Below are 20958 nucleotides of genomic sequence, written 5' to 3'. Positions count from 1 at the left end.
ACAAACATAACATGAATTTTTGCTGGTTGATACGACATAATACGAATGTCACAGCAAACTATAGATCAAAGTGGTAATTGACAAAAAAATTAAAAAAATAGGTTGAAATTAAAAAAAAAAAAATCACAAATATTTTGCATGTCATTTTTCTCAACATGAACACGACATAAATTTTTTTGCAAGTTAATCAAACACAAATTTTCATAGTGTCACGGATTGACCCGTATATAATAACCTGTTTTGACGCCCATTATTAAACCTTAAAGAAGATCAACCGTAGTGCACACCAAACAACATTGAATACATATCAGCTTGTATACTGTGTAATTTCATTTTGTCAGACATATTTAGCTTGAAGGAATATGAACACTCGCAAGACAAATGCTACTATCGTCATAATATAGTAGGACAGATACCTCATGTCACACTGATAAAAAAAACTAGTTAAGTTTCACATAATGACACCATAAACCATGTCATTTTATTCATTCACATAGTACCATAGAGTAGAAAATTATCAAGTGCCCCTCCCCCAAAAAGAAAAATAAAAAATCCTCAGTTTTAACTTGTGCTGATTACTTTAAGTGGAATTATGCAGTGTGGGAGCAGGTGAAAGCACACGTGCATTCTTCTCAATTTCCATGGTGATCTTTGGGTCCATAGGCTTCCTGTTCAGAAAATCTGAGTACCATTCAGCAGAGAGCTTAGGGTGTCTCCTCAAGTCTGGATCCTTCACATCTATGTAATATAGGCCATAACTTAATTCATATCCACTTAGTAACTCGAATGCATCCAAAAAGGACCATACAAAATAGCCTTTTACATTCAATCCACTCCTTTCAATGTGTCAAGAATAAAGGAAAAGAAGAGGAAGGAAAAAAAACATAGTTAGCATTCATGAAACAATGGACAGATAAACTATAGAGGTGTCATGTTAAGACATCATACACCCTTTGTAACGTCCCTACTTGAAAATGAAAATCAAAGTAGAGGTACCTCAGTGCATCAACCATGCTCCCAATATATTCATGCAAGTACTTAACCCTCGGCCAGTCATCCAATGATGAATTTCGAAGTGTTTGTTGGCCTGCAAAGCTCAAAAAAATCTTACCACACTACTTGATAATTGGAACCTTGAATTTGTTAATAAAAGAAATGTGAAGCTTTTGTAATGATGATTTCAGGGAGATACAAAGATCATGTCATAAATTGTTGGAAAATAAGAAAATCGCTATACCAATTTCGTGTATGTAAATTGGAAAATTGCCATAATTGTTCTTCAATGAGTTTAGCACCCCTTGCAAACTCCAGGTTGTGATTGGAATCTAAAAGAACCATCTGGTTAGTGGAAAGCACTGAAGATCCATCTTCAGAAAAAGAATAAAAAGAAATAAACAAAGAACTGCACCATTTTCCTAGAAACTCTACTCTTACCTCACATGAAGATGCATCGTTTTGATCAAGTCCTACAACCAAAAGAACATTAGTTTGCTCTCTTACTACAACTCATTAAAGCTACTGTTGAAGCAAATAATAGCAAGAAAATATGTCTATCCATGTACAAGAAGTATCTTGATTCATAAAGTTGAGGATGAGATATCAGAGAACAAGGAAACATCTATGTATGAGTAACTTGTTAAAGCTCAATGTAGAATAATGTAATCAGAACAGCAGGAAACGTGCAATAACATACTGTCAAGTTCCACTGCAATATCTGCATTGAAATCTCTATCTTCCTTGAGCAGGCTGTCAGGATTGTTCTTAACATAAAATGTGTAGTAAAAGTTTATTCCTAAGAAATCAATTGAGCCCTTAACCATATTTGATTCCTTTTGGGTGAAGGAAGGAAGCCTTGAGCCAACATTCTTTTTCATTATATCAGGGTAATCTCCAAATGTAAAGGGATTTAGAAACCTGCAATAGCAAATCATAGACAAAGCCTACAGTTACAATTAATGTATAATTGAATGCTATGCCTTCTATTTGATTGGGAAAAAAATGTTGGATTTATACGAAAATATCCTTTGTTACAAAACTATAAGAGATACAAAATCATTCTCTGACATTCATCTATTGTATGTAAACATCAAGGGGTACTGATTTTGATCATTGTCAACACATTCTTTATAATTTAACTTAAAGGTACAGTTGCATGTGTGTTGACCATGTTTTAAGCTTGAACTACTCTTATACGAAGTGACATGTTAGATGTTGGATGTATTAATAATATAGTGCAAATAATATGTTCACATACAATCCCAATAGGTGAGAGCATGGTTATTTGAATCCATATGGACTGAGGCCTAATCGCTTGAATTAACTCCAGGGTTTTCCCTAAGCAGAAGATAATACGGTTGAGCATTCTAAATCTGATGTCTCGAGTCTTGATGTAATACTTCAAACACCTCTAAACCCTTCTCTCTCAAACCCATAACCTCCAAATATCCGTTGTCTTCACTTAACAGTTTGTGTTTTATTTTTATATTTTGGGGTGAAGTTGGCCCTTTGCAATCCCAGAATGCAAAATCGGGTGTCAACAGACATTAGAGAGAGATATCATTACCAGATTGTTACTTACCATCCGTTACTGAAGTCTTGGACTCTTTGAGTGGCACTTATATCTTCACTAGTATTTGTTAGTGGAACAAGACCAAAAGTAAGGAGATTGAAGCCAATAAACCCATGCTGCATGCCCTGCATTTAACAAAGATTTGTTTTCTGAACAAATTATATGATGACTATCACCATTTCAATATGACATCATCATGATCATCTCATATGCTATCCTGTTGATTATGGTCCAAAATGCAAATGGAAGGCCTAATGAGTGACAAAGTTGAGTGGTGCATGTTATGTACAAGATAATATTTACCTGGTATTTCTTCCTATACAATCTGGCAGCTGAAGCATGTGCTAACAACATATGATGGGCTGCCATATATGGCTCAGTTGAGGAATTTCCTCTGGAGCAGTTAGTTATAGAGGAAGGAGAACACCGCTGAGGTGGTAATTTTCCTGAATCATAGCCTCCAATTGCATACACATTGGCCTCATTGACCGTGGTCCAATGCTTAACTCTGTCACCAAATTCTCTGAAGCACACATCCGCATATGCTGTGAAGTCTTTCCTACAAGCATACACATATTGATACTTTAATCACAATAAAAACCATTTCTCAATTTTGTGCCAGATGCACTTGGCATGATTTTTGTCTAGCACAAGATGGCAATACAATTAGAGACTTGGAATTTGGGAACCATACACAATTCTTCGACTAACCCATCCTCCATATTCATCCTCAAGTGTTTGTGGCAGGTCCCAATGCTGTAATGTAACATGTGCTTGGATTCCTACAAGATGAGGAAACATCAACACAAACAATTACATATCAGCATATATCTTGGAAGAACCTCTCTTAGGTGTTAATCAAAATTTAAAAGGAAAATCTAGTCTTCACAACAACCATGACTTAAGAGTTCATTGATAAGGTTGTTGTAATACTGTAATCCCTTGAGATTGACTGGTCCTTTTCCATCTGCTAGTACATGAAAACAAGTTGTTTAGAACAGTAATCGACATAAAATTTTGATCAAGGCAACTACATTCAAATGAAGTCAGAGATTCATTGCGCCTAAACCAAAACCATGTGTGAGTCAAATACAGAACTTTAGGCATTGATTTAAGAATCTCTCATAAACAACATATTGGTAATATTACCTGGAATAAGTCTAGACCATGATATGGAAAATCTATAAGCATCTAAGCCCATGTTTGCCATGAGTTGGACATCTTCCTGAAGGAAATCAAGGTTAGGTATGTAATTAGTGCAAAGTATTTTTAAGTTGAACAACATCAATTTAAAGCCAGTTATATACATATGATGCATCTTGTGCATGCATATCCCACTTTTTTCTGATTCTCTATACATATATTCCAAAGTCACAGACCTTATATTTATGATATTGGTCGCATGCAATATCTCCATTACCTTCGTACATATTCCCTGAAAATATATTTGAAATCTTCATTTTTTTAAATTAAAAACTCAATTAAGAAATAGAGGATATTATATAGGGACAGGTTATATTTACAAACTTTTACAAACTACACTATATTCTCCCGGAAGAATACAAACTTTTACAAACTACACTATGTTCTCCCGGGAGAATACAGTGTAAATTGTAAAAAAATTCAAAAAAGTTTGTAAACGGATCCTGTCCTTATTATATATGTGAAAAGAGGACTGAACCATTTCCAGCATGAGCAAATGTATCCCATATGCTTGCCTTCCTGCCATCATCATCTGCAGCACCTTCAACCTTTCACATTACCCCAATTATATAAATATATGGTTAAATACTTAATCAGCAACAGATAGAGTGGTTTAATACTTAATCAGAAACAGCATCAAAAGACTAGTACAGTGAAACAAGAAATAGATTGAGAGAAGAACCTGATAAGCTGAGGTTGATGCACCAAAGACAAAGTCAGAAGGGAAGTCATCTCTGGTGAAGGTATAAGCAGAGGGGAGCAGTGCTATTAACACTGCTGTCAAAGCAAACACCTTCAACATCAACCCCATACTGCTTATGCTTTCAGCTGTGTTTTCAGTCAATCAACCATATATTTATTGAATTCTTAGTAGTCAAATGTGTATGTGCTTCTTTTTGAATTGTATAATCTAGCTTGTTTCATTCAGATGATGTATATTGATGTCAGAAAAAACAAGACATGTATAACACTACGTGTTGATTCCTTACCCAACAAAGTAAAAGAAAAAATGTTTAATTAATTCACGTGGGACTTTATGTTTGTTTTTAATGCTGCTGCAGGATGTTAACTAGTTATTGGCCTTAAAATTAACACTTATTAGAGTTTATACTAATTAATCTTGTTTAAGAAATTTATACATACGTTCTTAATTTGTTATTTACAACAAGAAATGATATAAGAATTAAGAATCGTATATAAGAATAACATACAATACGTAAGATTTATATAATTTTTCAAATAAAGAGATATGTCAGGTATAACATAAAGTGAAGAATGCAAAAAGGTTATCAATTATAATAAACATTAAGGTAAGAACTTTATGGGTATTATTTAATACTTTATTAGGGAATCAAGAAAAACACATTATATAAGGAAATAGTGCTCTGTTTTAAGAATAAAAGAGTAAGAGCCGTGTCAAAGACTTCTAGCGTGTAAAAGTTGAACGCGACGTGCTGAATATGATAAAGAGAAAAATGTTTATGCGTGCTGCACGGAAAAAAAAAAAGAATAACCATGTTCGATGTGATTTTCGAGAAACTTGCTTCCAAGTTCTCCAAATAAAATATGGAGTTTGTATTTTTCATTTAAATCACATAATAAATTTTTCTACACACATAATATTTTGTGGGATTCACATTTTTTGAAGAAAAAAAAAAATTATGGCACGCAAAACGAATCTTTATAACATTACACACTCACTTTTCCTACAACATAACTCTTATAGAACCCATAAAATATTGTGTATATTTTTGTTTAAAAAAATTTACATGGTTTGATCGTGTAAATAATATAAGCATCATACAAAAAATGAACTCAAAGAAGATATATATCTTTAAATTTTTTTGTTAGCCACTAAATTAAACTATAAAAATTATAAATTTTATTTTTTTATTATACTAACTTTATAGTAAAACGATTTATAATTAATGTTGCTTTATTCTAATTTTTTATGAATATCAAAAAAAAATTTAGTCCTAATTATCAAATATTTATTGACATGAAAAATTTTCTTGATTCATTCCCTTGTATTATATTAGAGTTTTATTAATGTTATATTACATAACATAAATATAGTTTTCAACACACACAATAACGGGGAGAGAGAAAGTGAAATGATGAAAGAAAAAAAAATTATGTGGACCCCACCTCTTTAATGTGTGTTAAGAAAGTGAAGTTATGTAAAATAATAAACATAAAACCCATTATATTATTACGTTGGTGTTGTACATATACATAGCAAAAAAAATTATTTAATAAATTAATTACGCATTTATTACAGTTTTGAAAATAATTACGTATTTATTGCACAATAAGACACTCATTTTGGGCGTCACTCAAGAGGCAATCACGCCTAAATTTGAGCGTCAATCATCAGGTGTTGACACGTGTCATATGTTTTTTTAAAAAATAAATAATAATTTAATCATAAAACTTTCGAAGAAGGCCATAACTTTTGACTTGGGTATCCAAATCAGGTAATTTTTTTTTTATTTCACAAAACTTTTAAAAATCTACGCAATGACATCTCATTTGAGATATTTTATTTCTTACAAACACAATTTAAATTTGCAAAAATAGTATTATAAAAGCGGTTAAACCCAAAAGTCTCTGAGTTCTGGATTTGTGATTTAATATCAAAAAAGAAATCAAGATTTGATGTGTAATTTAAATTAAAAAATAAAAAAAAAATTATTTTTATTAAAAAAAATTTGATTTGTGATTTAAATTAAAATAACAATTATTATAATAAGGAAATCAAAATAAAAATTTGATTTGTAATTTAAACTCAAAAATCAATTTTTAAAATGTGTATTAATAAATAAAATAATTAAATAAATATTTTAAAACTCTAAAGAAGAAAAAATTTATTTTTAAAAACATTTATAAGTCATCATTAATTTCAGACTACGAATCAAATCACAAATCAAATTTTTAATTTAAATCACAAATTAAATCTTTTTTTTATATTAAATCACAAACCAGAACTCAGAGGTTTCTGAATTTAACCGTTCTTATAATATCATTATTGCAAATTTAAATTATGTTTGCGAGAAATAAAATATATCAAATAAGATGTCATTGCGTAGATCTTAAAAAGTTATGTATAATCAAAAAAATTACCTAATTTGTATACCCGAGTCAAATGTTATGGCCTTCAGAAGTTTTATGATTAAATTATTTATATTTTTATTTTAAAAATACAACGTGTCAACACTTGATGAGTGATGCCCAAATTTAGGCGTGATTACCTCTTGAGTTACGCCCAATTTAGGCGTCATTGGTGACGCCCAAAATGAGCGTCTTATCGTGCAATAAATATGTAATTACTTTTAAAATTGTAATAAATGCATATTTAATTTATTAAAAAGCATTAAATAAATTTTTTTTGCCGATATGTATATGTACAACACAAACAAAATAATATAATGGGTTTTATTTTTATTATTTTAAATAACTTCACTTTCTTACACACACGTTAAAGTGGTGAGATCGACATGATTTTCTTTCTTTTTCATCATTTCACTTTCTCTCTTTCCATTACTGTGTGTGTTGGAAACTACATTTATGTTATGTAACATAACATAACTCGATGATCACAAGTTAATAAAGGAAAAACAAAAAACAAAACAAAACAGCTGAGTGGTATATTACACATTACTGGTATTAGCACAAAAAGTAAAATAGCAAAGGCAAATAAAAAAAGAGTGTAAAGCTGAATTAGACCTCAGACATCCAAGGAAGGAATGTAGCAGCATTAGCTCTCAAGCCTGGCGAAGGCGAAAGCTCTTAGGCGGCCACTGCGAATGTTTTGAGAAACAAGCCTTTGGATTTGTCATCATCGGGCATTTTTAACTAAAAGAACAAACTCAACATGATTCTTAAAGAGTTTAATTTTGATCAAATAACAGTTGGAAAAAAAAATTTGTCTCCACAGTTCTAATCACAATAGTTTCTTTCTCCTATCAAATGGGAGACAAAACAATGACAACAGAAATTATGAACCAGTATAGAATTAAGGCACTCATCAAACATATTAGCAGAACATAGGATTATAAAATCTTCAATAAACATCCACTACATATACATATCAACACATCCCATTTGGCAGAATACAAATTGGAACCTCAAACATGCAATACATCAGAAGCAAAATCAGCACACTAAGAAAAGAAAACACCAACCACTTGTAAACACTACAAAATAACCATAATGGCTAACCCATTCAACAATAGTACGAAATCAATGATAAAAATTTACAATATTCCATCCTATAATGATCAGCAAGATATTAAAAAAGAAAAGCTGACAAAGTGATCAGATGGATAAATTCAATATGAGGGACTTTGTTCATCCCTAAAGCACTCCATTATTCCTGCTAAAGGGGTAGACGAAAAGTCCCATAAAGTTCAAAGGGTAAAACTATCTACAATAATTAAAAAAATATATATATATGTACCCACTCATTCAAAACTACTAAAAGATTTTGCAATTCATAGAGAAATTAGATGAAATGCATACTATCAGCCAAAAAAAATGATGTTCGGCCTCATAGAGAAGATTAGATTAGTCTACATGAATAATTTCAGACATATGCTTGTCTATTTTCTATGATATAATCATTGGCCGACATACAACACAAAAAGGCAATGAAACTAAGAAAAACCTTTAAAAAAAATACATTATATAAATATCTAAGAAAATTTAACCCCTCAAAGAACAATGAAAAAAGAAAGAAAAAAAGGAACAATCGTTTGAATATAAAGGGGACTCAGAATATGGGTGGTGATATATCAGGATGGTCGGCAAGGCCCGATTAGGCCAATTACGACGAACGAGACCTTAATAACATCGAAATCGTCACTGTCCCGCTAATGTTTTAACTACCAACGAATAAAGCAAGTTCATAACCAAAAAGTCTAAGAGCATAAACAACGACCCCCAAATGCTAAGGAAGAGGGATGAGGATTAAAAAAGGATCTTTACGGAGGAATTGGAAAACCCTAAACGAAAAAAGACGAAACAGATCAAGGTGATAAAAGGAAGAGCTAGGGTTTTAAAGAGGAATCTTGACTCTAGAATGTTCGTGGGCTAATTCAAATGGGCTTATTCAACAACAAAAAATTAGTGGGCTTAATTAATAACCACAATATTATATTAAAAAAAAAAAAACAGAGCTACTTTTTAAATTATTGAATCAGTTTTTGAATTGAATAGTCATTATCATTTTTTGTTTTTATATTATTAAGCATAATTAAAATATTATTAATATAAATATACTTAAACTATATAAACAGAGTATTAATATTGTTGTTGTTGTTATTATGTGATTCGTTGTCAGTTGTACTTGTGCTTTTTGTAAAAAAAGGAATTAGAAATCCACTATAATATGAAAATGAATATGTCTTCTCTTTTTTCTCCCATCATTTCTTCATTTAAAAGTAAATACCATATAACAATATAAAGGAGGGGATTACTTCTCTAATGTTGTACGAGAGAAGTTTTCTCTAGTATGAGAAAAGTTCTCTCGTGTTAAGAGACAAATAAAATAGATCCTATTGATTTTTAGATGAAAAAAAAGACACATTTTTCGAAGTGAGAGTAACATGAGAAATCAATCTCATATAACATAAGAGTATGATTTCCCTCTAAAGAAAGAAAAAACTGGAAAATACAATTATTTTTCAACTTGTTACCACTCTAAAGCATAAACCAAATTTAAGATTATATATTTGTGTTGCTTGGGCATTTGCCCTCCTTCTTTACCAAAAATATAATAAAAAATTATGATTATATCTATTTTGTACATCGAAATTTCGAGCATTCACGTATCAACAGATTACAAGTGCATAAGGCCTTGTACGTTTCAAATTTATAGAGAATGAATTTTTTTTTCATATTAAAATTTTACATATTTAATGTCAATAAAAATTACAACTTAGTGTTCTGCATTGTGAATTTGAGACAATAATTTACCTTTAAAAAAAATGAACTTTAAAAAATTTCATCAGAAGACTATAATTTTTTTTATCAATGCTGTAAATGCTCTATTGATACACTTTATTCACTGATGCAGGCACACCCACAATTATAGCATAGAAAATTAGAACTTGCAATTTGGGCAAACTAAACCTTAAAAGTAATAGTTAATGGTTGCATCTCGTGTAGTTAGCTGGTTAATGATAACCACACAGAAATACTACATTAAGTGGAAAATCGTTCTACAAAATTGAATTGCTATAACAAGTGGGGAACCACTAGATTATACACAGGTAAAAATTCGAAACTCCAAGCAGAGAATAGAATTTTGTATGCCTGTCAAACAAACGCTAAATTCTACATTCTTACACACAAACGAATGTTACACATGCCATCAGAGTAACACTTTCTCAGCAATCAACGACATAAATTAAATACTAGCATTCGCAACACAAAATGATTGCATGGTCATTCTGATGGCTCCATATAATGATACCAAGGTACTAAGACAAGAACATCTACTATACCCTTCACTCTCAGCTTCTGCTGGGTCTACTTATATCCCCTGGTATAATGCGGGAATCAATAGTTGATAGGATCTGTGGCATTGACATGCCTCCCGAAACAACAATTTCTGCAAATTTTAAACATTCAAACATATGTTAAAACTAGAATGGAATGAATTAGATGTTATTGTTATTATTATGCCTTTTAGCATATCCAGGAATAGATGATAACCCCAAAAAATACACTCACTATAGACACATTCAATGCCTGCAACTTAAAATAAATAAACTAGCCTGGAAAATGATGGTTACACATATTATGAGAGGTAAGTGTAGAATCTAGACAGTATGTTGTGGTAGGAGTGAAGTGTCATCTAGAGACATGTAGAAAGAAGTATGTGACTAAGTGCATGTATAACTATCATTACTCATTAGTCCCTATCCTTCTATTAGTTATCCCCCAAATTTGCAAGACCAAAAACCTATATGTTCCTTTTTTAGTAGTTCGTAAGTAGAGGGAGCCGCAGAAAGGAGACTCAGTAAACAAACCATCTTCATAAAATAACCATAGTGAAAACTAAATAAATAAGCCTGCTTTGACTAATATAACTCGAGAGTTTGAGCAACTATAAAGACAAGAACCACTCACCAATTCCTTCACGAACTGATAAGTTTGGTCGAATGACATCCTTGGTGTTGACAAGAAATATATCACCAATATAAAGATGATTTGTAGGAACATAGACACAGCACAGCTCCTCGTCTCCAGAATAGTTCTGTAAAAATTTTAAAATTTTTAACAAAAAAGAGAGATTTAATTTCAACATGTAATGTGTAAAACCTTTATAAACACAGATAAACTTCAAAAATTGACAATAAACCTGTTTAATCAAACTCTCAAGTCTCAAAGCATCAAATACTTACTCATGTTAACTTTCCAATAACTTAATGCATATATTTCTTTAAAGATACACTACACAACAATAGAAAAAGAACCTAAAAAGCTAAATGGCAACTAACATCACAACAATAATGGATGGAAGGGATGGCAACAATTGGAAGCAATATGATTCATAAAGTAAATGATCATATGAACCTGTATATCACCCAAGCAAGACATAGATTAGCATACTATCAACAAGCATGAAGCAATAAAATAGTCAAAACTTTTCCCTTCCAGACTGTGACACAGTTCCGTCAGAAAATAACTAAAATTACAGCATAAGCAACATTATACTATTTATTATAGTAGTGACACCGGGGCATAAGTAACGAAACTCCAATTCAAGCAATGATGCAAGAAAAATCTTCTGAACTTAAAAGACACCAAACAATGAAGTTTCTCAGAAACCTGAAGGACAACAGATGAGGTGATGAATCCTAAAGCATATTCACCAATACGTGGATGCCGAATGATGGCTACTTCTTTGAAGGCTTGTGTATTTTGATCTGTGACAACACACATTTTACATTAACTGTTCTCACCCAATATTTCAGTCATACCAGTATCACAATTAAGAGTAAGATGTTGGCAAACACAAACCTGGAGAGATAGCAGCACTAATCTGCTTGGAGGCACTATAAATATGACGAACAAGTGGCATTCGCTTGATAAACCACTCCCCAAGGCCTAAGACAGACGCACCCAACCAGGATGACATGAAAACCCCGACCAAGAAGATGAAAGATATGGAAGTTATGAATCCAAGACCTGACCAAGAAGTATTAGCATATAATGTTGATGTGTTTAGACACAACAGCCAATGATATATCCATTTTCAATACAATCAATTGACTTTACATTGTTGCTCCATTGTACATTTCAACTTGCAATAAACACCCCTCTCTCTCTCTCTCACAAGGACAGCAAAATAGAAAAGAACAAAAAAGAAATGAATATTATGAAAACAAAATTATTGAAATATGCATCCAAAAAAACTATATAGTAAATAGCTATATTTTTAGCAGCCTCATGCAAAAAATAAAATTTCCTTAAAACAATCCCTGCTACAAGACAAAATAAGTTGTTGATCATACACATGCCAAAAGAAAAAACGGACACTATTTGCCGGGATGCAGGAACTTGGTTACACACAATCTTTACATGAGTAAGGGTTAGTAGTGAAGTATCATAAAACAGAAGCACTTACCAAAAATATCAATTCCAAGTTGAGCATATATTGGAGAGAAAAATCCATCCACGAAATGAATAAACCACCATGTTATATAGAAGGTGATAGCAATTGGAAAGAGAATGACACTGCAAAAGAACTAGCATTAAGTTATCACCAATTCACCAACAGATAAACAAAGGACCTAATGATTTCGAAAAAGAAAAAAAAACCAAAGCATCAACAGATCCCAATTCCCAATAAACACAGGTAACCTTGAGGCAGAAACATAATTCTGCAAACCTTACATGCGTACAAGCAGAGAGGTGAATATTGACAAGAACAAATATTCTTTGCATCAAGCTTTCTACATAAAATCATCTTTGATGAGTTAAAGTTCAAGTATTTCTCCATCACCTTGTCCTTCTAATTCCAATCAAGTGATGAGATAGCAGCGAGATTATTACATATTTTTGTGGTAATTATGTTGAGAATAGTCATAAAGGACTATAAATTAGTTAGTGGTGTTCAATAAGTGATCTGGAGATTTATGGTATAGATTCCAAAACCTACGCTTTTCGTTCAATAAGGATTTCCAAATAAATAAAAGAGTATCACTTTGATTCCTTGAATATTACTAGGAATATATATCCTCTCCTATTCGAGAAGGGAAGTAAGAGCTTTCCAACATACTGTAACTATTATGCACCGTAGCTTTCAGTTCATAACACAGCACCTTTAACACCAACACACCAGTAGCAACAAAATTCAGACAAAAAAAAGTTTAAGAAATAAATTACACTTTAAAGAATGTAAAGCATGCAAAGGACATATTTATTCCGGAAACGTAAATAAGATCATTAGCAAGGATATGCAACACATATCATATATCCATGCTTGAATAGCAAGATATTAGATTGAAGAAAGAATGCGCACCATCCAGTCATGAATTTTTTTGATGCCCAGCTCCTAACGACTTTGTAAAATGTCTACAAAATTGACGGAGACAACAAATAGCAATCTGTCAGACGAATAGTTATGAAGGCAGAGAACATTCTCATATGCCATGCAACTAAAAGAGTGGGATAACTCTTATATGGTATTCAAAATCATGAAAAACGAAAAACTGAAAGAACATTCACTTCATATATATATGAATGCACATCTAGGTGAGAACTAGTCAGAAGTCTTCAATTTACCGGTGACAAAAGTTCATCTACTTATGAAAAGGAAATTACAGTCCCATTCATTATATAGCTTATAATTAGCACTACACAGCTTCACTTTCTTACTAATTTCGCTATCCCATTTAATTCTGAAATCAAATTGATGCATGATACAATACAAACTCGGATTATCCACTTAAATCTTAGCTGTATTGAACCCTGACACTGCTCTCTATTTTGCAAAACCAATTTCTTGGTGCCCAAAGCATAGCATGAGCCTCATCCATGTTGTGAAATCAAAAAATATGATTGCCCCTCATTACATATCTTATCATTCCAGCTTATACAATCCCTAATTGGTTCATCAATTCACATAAGAATAAGGGGAAAAACAAAGCCAAATCAAAGTCAAACAAAGAAACTTACAAGTAAATCCCCAAAACCGACGCGTTCAACACAATCCAGAATAAGCAAATTGAAGATTAAAAAGAGCGAACGAGAATGGAATGTTTGCGGTACTCAATCATCACCCTGATTAGGGTAGAGGAAGAGATAATCACCTCGCGGCCAGCATGATGCGAGGAGGAGGAGGAGGAGGTGGTGGTGGTGGAAGAGGAGGCGCCGCCGTCGACGGCGGAGTCAGCGACGGGGATGAGAAGCTCTCGATCTCTGTCTCTAGTGGTGATTGCCATGGGGGGATTTTGATCACCCATCAAGCGATGCCGTTTTAGAATTCAAAATACAAAAAGCCTTTTGTTGTTTGCTCGCTGCTGCTTCTGTAACTCTTCCTTGCGTCCTTCGGAGAAACCGAAACTGCAACCCACAATCGTTAGAAAAAATAAAATTTAAATATTATTTTAATAATTATTTATGAAAACATAGCTAAACTAAAAGTATATTCAATTCAGATTTTAAAAGATTTTTGTCAGATAAATTTTTTTTTAGATTTTAAAAGATTATTTATAATTAGAGAGACTTTGGAGACTTTTTTAAAAGATTTTTTTTACAATCAAGATTACACAAAATTGGATTTTAAAGGATTTTAATAAATTTTATAAGATTTGAAAGGACAATACAGATTTATAAGATTTAAAAATCATATGAATTTTTAACAAACATTCAAATTACAAGAGCCAATAAAAAAATAACAAAGAAATGCAATTATATTAATAAAAAAATAAAATCTAATATAATTTTCTCAATAAGTAAAATTCATGATAAAATTTCGTTTGGAATTTTTTACAATTGATCTTGTAAATCTTGGGGTTTTTGTTCTGCGTGATGAGAGTTTTCTAACCACATATCACATGTATGTTTTCATTGAGTATTTCAAGAAAACTAAAATCTTAATTTCTGGGTTTTATTACATTAAAGTTTAGAAAATTTCTCAAGTTATTTTCAATCAATACATTGAATCCTTAAATTGCTTTGGAACTTTTGAAAAATAAGTTTTTAGTGATCTATTGGCACAAAAATTGTTTGAAATCGTTTCCTATAACGAAGGAATTTCTTTCATGAATGTATTGTTATGAAACATAGGGTTCATATTATGAAAGTTTCAATCTTTCTTTAAATCGATCTTGTTTCATTGATGTAAAACAAAAATTGGTTTAGGGATTTTCGTTTCTTGTTATTTTTCCACTATTTTATGTTGTTTTAAATACAAAAATCACATTTTTTGTGCCAAGAAAAATCGCGACTAATAACTTGAAAAATTATTTTTAAATTTCCTAAAATCGCTCTAAAAATTGCTTTTTTGAGATGGATTATATTAAAATCTTGTTGGGTTGTTGTTTCTGAGTTGTTTTGTGATGAAAATCGCTCAAAAATATGTTGTTTTTGAGCTTTGACGAAACTCTCATGGCGGAATCCAATTTCGAGCGGGTCGACCGGCCAAAGGAAGAAGAAGACACTGCACTAGAGAAATCTCAAGAAATCCTAGGGGTTAGGGTAAGATTGTGAGAGAGGTATCCTATTTATATTTCTCACTAAAAAGTCTCACGAAATCCGCACCAATAGATAATTCATTAAAATCGTTAGATTTTTGAATACCATAAGATTGCTTTTCCTTTGTTCAAAATCCTAATTGAATTCCAACGAATTGGACGGACTCTAAAATAATCTTTTAAAATCCTAATTGAATATCACGTGACTTTTTTCAATCTTTTAAAATCCTAATTGATTACCATTGAATTTTTTTGTCCAAAAATAATCCATTAAAATAATTTGAAATCTCAATCCAATACACCCCCATAAACTGAGTCATGCTCAAAATAGGACGTGACCACTCATGTCCAGTATGAGACTTGACCTATGAGAGAGATACGCCCTACATGGGGCGTGAGTCAAAAAGAGAGAAACACACCCAGTGTGGAGCGTGACCCAAGAGAGAAAAATGCCCTATGTAGAGCATGACCAGGGGCTTGCATTTTTTGGGCGTGACTAACTCAATTCTCCCCTATTTAAACCCCCCTCCTCTCAACACTCTTTACAACTCTCCTCTATTATAAATTATACTCTTACATATATTATCACTTGTTTATTCATACTCTATTTTGTGTTTTTTTTAATCTATTTAAGAATAAGTTTACATTTTGATTTTGTTCATGTTGTTCTATATTATAATGGTAGGAAAGTGAAATTTCGACGTGGTGTAGTTTTTGAAGGCAAGAAAAGGTCAACATGTATGAAGCAAAACTCAAAATTTGGCGAATTGCATTAGAAAATTCATCAAAAATTAGCTCTCGAAGGTAACCAACCTATCACTCTGGTCGCGACAAGATTATAGCAATCTGAACATTACATGGGCTTTCAAGTTATGGATGATGAAGATATAGATATGGTAATGGAAGAATTCTTTAACCAGTGAAGGAAAGATTATTTAGAATTCTACGTGGATATTGCCGGAGCAGAGGATAGAAGTTTACCTATGAGGTCAGTTGCTTTTAATCTCCACGTAATGCATTATCATGTGTTGCTCCATTTGTTAACATGTCTGAAGAAGATGAAAATGACCTTACTTGGGTTATGGAAGAGAATGATGATGAAGACGATGATGAAAATATTGCAATGGAAGATCATCTTCTTGCGGAGGATGCTAGTGCTTCGGACAATGATGAGGAATGTGGCCGGTCCGCGACTCAAATCCAGCCATATCATGATCGGGGGGAGTCTTGAGTCCCAGAACATCATGACATGGGCTTGAGTCAATTACCATAACATCTTGAAGGTATGTTAATAAACAACTTATATATACATATATGGTTTTGTTTATGTAATTTTTTCTTTTTGTTACTATTATTAATACATACATGCAGGTGATGATATTGTTACTCCTTTTTGGGATGAAATTCCACATTACACATACATTGATTGGGATCATCTAAGCGAACAATAATCTTATACCGAGGGTTCGGGATCAGTCTAGGGCCAATGGCAATTAGGGGGAAAGTTGTTTGTTAAGTAGGAATTTGCATAAAAAAAGAGAGGCTCAGATAACAATCAAGTGGAAATATCATAAAGGAGCATTAAGAAGCGATTGTGGGGTATATATTATAATTCTCTATAATTATCTTAAGTCACTAATCCTACCATACGTCACTAGCAATTACCTGAGCCACTAACAATTTCCTAAGTCAGTAACAATTATCTAAGTCACTAAAAATTTCCTAAGTCAGTAACAATTATCTAAGTCACTAAAAATTTTCTAAGTTACTAACAATTTCTTACGTACTAACAATTTCCTACGTCACTAGTATAACATATCTATTGATATAATTGAAAAATATAGAAAACAGATATTGAGACTTACTTGACTAACAGAGCTTTGCTGCACAAAAAACTCAAAGAGAAATCTAGAGAGAAGCCAGAGCAATATTTTAGAGGAAATGTGTGAAGTGAAAAAGTGAAAAAGTGAAAAATGAGGGTTTATATAGGGTTCCCAAGTCACGCCCCACATAGGGCGTGTCTTTCTCCTTGGTCACACCCCATGCTGGGGGTGAGTGGTCACCCCATTTTGGGTATGACTAACTGCAATAGATCCGTTTTTAGTTTCAAAATAGCTATATTTTCGTAAATAATAATTAAAATAGTAATATTTAAAACTTTTTGCCACAATCAATCTTCTCTTTCTTTCTTTTTTTTCTTTTTTAAATTTTTGTTTAGCTATTAATCTATAGGGATATTATTTCTCATGAGACTATGAGACAATTCGTTTTTTTGTGTGATGCATAAGATAAATTGTCTCATGCAACATGAGAAACAATATTCCCTTAGTCTATATAGGATAAGTTATTCTAGGACAAATCCATAATATTTCACAAGAAAGTTTGGGGGCTAATTAACTAAGTGTCGGAAATTGACACATAAATCGAGAAAACATAAAGGAGAAAGGGAGAGAAAAGCGACACAGTAATTTATCATAATTCACTCAATATAGGCTACGTTCAGCTTGTTTGTACTATATTCATGTAACAAGTCATTCGATTTACAAAGAAATATGAATAAAATTTAGATAACCCTAATAACAACTATTTATGGTCTTAAGTCCAAACTACTAAGGAAAAAAACTCAATTGGCTTTCTGCTGACCCCACAAACAAAGTCTTTCGTCGGAATGCGAAATAGGAGTCATACCCAACACTAAGGGCTTACTTAGGTACTATGCAATTAACAAAATAGTTTTATTTTTGTTATTGAAGACAATGGGTGATATTAAATCACTAAGAGGTTTGAACCCATGTATAAAGCAGAAGAGATGGATGATCAAAATTATCACTGTGCAATAATGGAAAAATAGAACAAACTTACTTGTTGTCAATAGTATGGAACAGACAGATGAAGAGTAAATGCATAATTAGAATTAAATCTGTCCCACAGAACGTGTCTCCTTAAGACAATTTGCCCCCTCACTGATGCCAAAGGTTGATGGACACTTGTCTCCTAAGATAGAACGAATTTCGTCTGAAGAGTGGCGGCACTACCAGTCAACAGCCCAAACGAACACAACAATATGCCAGAAGGATTACACCGGATGAAGAACAGAAATATGCAAACCGGAAGGGAAGAAAAATTCCGGCAGAGTTTAAGTGAAAAAAACTGGATAGGATTTCTTGGGGGGGTCAGTGTCTATTTATAGATACTGACCGGTCATGATAAACCGCCGTGACTGACGGTCGCGAACGGGTGCAACCGGTGACCGGTTCGGTGAGCAGACACAACCGGTGACCGATTCACGAAAGGTAAGAACTGATTCGGTTCAAAAATGCTCAAAAAACCGGAAGGGAAGCAACGGATAGTCCAGGGGCATTTTTGGACAAAAAATTAAAAAATTATTTAATAAAAAATTATTTTTAATTACATATATGAACCGAACCGATTCGGCCGGACCAGTTCGGTGAGCAGACAGTACACAACCAGTGACCGGTTCGGTTCAAAAATGTTCAAAAAATCGACAGAGAAGTAACGGATAGTCAAGGGGCATTTTTGGACAAAAAATAAAAAAATTATTTTTAATTACACATATTAATCCCACCTAGCTCCTCCCCTTTAATAGACGGACGGCGGCACGTGGTGAACTTAAGTCCACCTAGCTCCTCCCTTCCACAAAACGTGTAGTGACCCAAAGGCCAATTTTGGAGAGTGAGGTGAGAGCTTATAAACTCTCTCACCTCCTACTAATTATCCAATGTGGGACTTCTTAAACCCACACACCCCTTCAACTTCTCTTTTCTCTTTCCTTCCTTAACCCACTTCTTATTCATAACCAATGGATTGTGAACATAAATTGCAACAATTTTCATATCTGGAGACTTGAAATTTGCTAAGGTTATTATTATTGTAAAGAACCTTGGGATACACCATCTCAAAAGCTAGCTCAAAGGTTGAGAGTGTCCAAGGCCTTATAAACTCCACATTAATTGCTCATACAACCAATGTAGGACTATATATCTCAACAATTATAGTTTCTTAAAACATTAAGAAACACGAGTTTCCTTCGTGGATAGCTACACACTTGCCCAGACCCAGTTTTTTTTTTTTTTTAAATACTTAAAATTCACAATTTAACTGAATGCCAAAATTTAGTACTCTCGTTTAGCTTATCACTTCCTTATGGGACACCACTTTTATATGGATTTGCTCTTCTCTGTTTATTGACCATTTGAAGTTGTATTTGCTGCAAGCATTGTCTACACACTTGCCTTTGTCTCCTATGGGAAGATAAAAAATAAACAGATGGTGGTCCTTCTAGATCCTGATGAGATTATGATGGGACCTTTATCATGAAAAAATAATCAAAATATTTTTTAAGTTAAGGCCCACTAGTGCATGGCACGGTTCTATCTATTAGTTGCAAAATTAGAAGATAATGGGTGATTGAAAAGCTGCATTGTGTTTTGTTTTAGGGTCAGTTTGGTATGTCAATTCTAAGAGGTAAAGGAACCCACAATTGATTAAAAAAACAAGGGAATCCACAATTGTTTGGTATGTAAGACATGGTGAAGCAGAACGAATATGTGGGACCATAATTTCTCATCCCTCCTATTCAAGAAAAAATATTTGTGTAGCAGAAGCGTAAACAAACAATCAATAATATTAAATAATTAAGGGGTTTGATTTTCTCATGTTAAATGAGAATTCAATTCTCATGTTGTAGAGATAAAAAGCATGTGGGACCCATGTGTTAGAAAAAATTATATGTATGACCCATGTCAGCACGAAAATCGAAAGGTGTGTAGGAAAATTTGAATTCTCATGTTAAATGAGAATTATAAAACCCAATAATTAATGATAATACATACTATTAATTTATGGTTTGTTTTTTCTGCAGATAAGTTATCTGCAGACTACAGTAAGCCCAATACGACGTCGTTTTGGGCAAAAATCATGGTATTTTTGTAATTTTAATTTATTTTAGAGTTATAATAGACTTTATATTTAAAATTTTTAATATTTCAATACCAAAATAACGTCATTTTAAAAATAAATGCAGATAACTTATCTGCATTAACTGCAGAAATATTTTTCCCATTAATTTATATTAAATAATCACACGAATCTTTTATGTTATGTAATAATTTGTCACTTATTCATTTGCGTAATAGCCATTCTGCACGTTGCTGTTTTTTTTTTTTTTAGGATTGAGGAGGAGTGGAGAAAGTGAAGTAATATCACATGTTTTTATCCATCTCAATATTATTAACATATATTTATATTTTTCTATGAACTAAATAATTGAAGGAAAATGTTTTTTTGTTGACTAATATCGAATAAGGGAAGTAACAACTCCTATATAGTATTATTTCTCTTTTATTTCCCATCTTTCATAATAAACAAAGCCTTATTGAGGACGGGGGACAACATGCAGGAGTTAAAATGCAAGATTAAAGATGAATTATGTTAAGCAACCTAATATTCTTCCTTTTT

General features: G+C 32.5%; 2 protein-coding genes and 3 non-coding genes across 7 annotated transcripts; all 5 read right to left on the bottom strand.

The window, feature by feature from the left end:
* Positions 1-439: 439 nt before the first annotated feature.
* LOC133309633 (beta-glucosidase 11-like) lies at positions 440-4615 on the bottom strand. Of its 3 annotated transcripts, XM_061510425.1 has the most exons (13): positions 4455-4615; positions 4251-4320; positions 3949-4004; positions 3719-3794; positions 3465-3536; positions 3264-3351; positions 2873-3128; positions 2579-2694; positions 1694-1914; positions 1435-1466; positions 1238-1325; positions 997-1087; positions 440-836 (listed from the first exon to the last, which is right to left on the bottom strand). In XM_061510425.1, exons 1-13 carry the CDS (start codon positions 4581-4583, stop codon positions 581-583), a joined length of 1551 nt encoding a protein of 516 aa, XP_061366409.1. In that variant the 5' UTR covers positions 4584-4615; the 3' UTR covers positions 440-580. The 3 variants fall into 3 exon arrangements, with proteins under 3 accessions (XP_061366409.1, XP_061366410.1, XP_061366411.1); XM_061510426.1 differs by lacking the exon at positions 1435-1466 and having other exon boundaries at positions 1238-1312; positions 1649-1914; positions 3949-3989; XM_061510427.1 differs by lacking the exon at positions 1435-1466 and having other exon boundaries at positions 1680-1914; positions 3949-3989.
* A 2880-nt stretch (positions 4616-7495) lies between these two features.
* Positions 7496-7619, bottom strand: LOC133309667 (small nucleolar RNA SNORD14). Its single transcript, XR_009751360.1, has one exon. It is a non-coding gene; the product is annotated as a small nucleolar RNA SNORD14 (small nucleolar RNA).
* Positions 7620-8031: 412 nt separating this feature from the next.
* LOC133309670 (small nucleolar RNA snoR99) lies at positions 8032-8137 on the bottom strand. The gene has a single exon (XR_009751363.1). It is a non-coding gene; the product is annotated as a small nucleolar RNA snoR99 (small nucleolar RNA).
* Positions 8138-8539: 402 nt separating this feature from the next.
* On the bottom strand, positions 8540-8641 carry LOC133309669 (small nucleolar RNA Z43). Its single transcript, XR_009751362.1, has one exon. It is a non-coding gene; the product is annotated as a small nucleolar RNA Z43 (small nucleolar RNA).
* Positions 8642-9959: 1318 nt separating this feature from the next.
* On the bottom strand, positions 9960-14342 carry LOC133309635 (protein LIKE COV 1-like). Its single transcript, XM_061510429.1, has 7 exons — positions 14095-14342; positions 13305-13357; positions 12408-12517; positions 11801-11968; positions 11609-11706; positions 10907-11033; positions 9960-10385 (listed from the first exon to the last, which is right to left on the bottom strand). Exons 1-7 carry the CDS (start codon positions 14245-14247, stop codon positions 10288-10290), a joined length of 807 nt encoding a protein of 268 aa, XP_061366413.1. The 5' UTR covers positions 14248-14342; the 3' UTR covers positions 9960-10287.
* Positions 14343-20958: the final 6616 nt, after the last annotated feature.

This window comes from Gastrolobium bilobum, unplaced genomic scaffold (genome assembly GCF_033153095.1).
Source record: "Gastrolobium bilobum isolate Gb01-03AN ecotype WA unplaced genomic scaffold, APGP_CSIRO_Gbil_v1 utg9061, whole genome shotgun sequence".
NCBI classification, from domain to species: Eukaryota; Viridiplantae; Streptophyta; class Magnoliopsida; order Fabales; family Fabaceae; genus Gastrolobium; species Gastrolobium bilobum.
The sequence above is the reverse complement of the archived record's forward strand: the minus strand, read 5'-3'. Positions and strand labels throughout refer to the sequence as shown.

Coding starts and splice junctions, on each gene's coding strand:
- LOC133309633 (XM_061510425.1), bottom strand. CDS start 4,583: ATGGGGTTGATGTTGAAGGTGTTTGCTTTGACAGCAGTGTTAATAGCA. Junction 3,129..3,263: donor TGGGTTAGTCGAAGAATTGT/GTATGGTTCCCA, acceptor GTATGCTTGTAG/GAAAGACTTCACAGCATATG. Junction 837..996: donor AGCATGGTTGATGCACTGAG/GTACCTCTACTT, acceptor ACACATTGAAAG/GAGTGGATTGAATGTAAAAG.
- LOC133309635 (XM_061510429.1), bottom strand. CDS start 14,247: ATGGGTGATCAAAATCCCCCCATGGCAATCACCACTAGAGACAGAGAT. Junction 11,969..12,407: donor ACTTGGAATTGATATTTTTG/GTAAGTGCTTCT, acceptor CTTCTTGGTCAG/GTCTTGGATTCATAACTTCC. Junction 10,386..10,906: donor ATCAGTTCGTGAAGGAATTG/GTGAGTGGTTCT, acceptor TAAAATTTGCAG/AAATTGTTGTTTCGGGAGGC.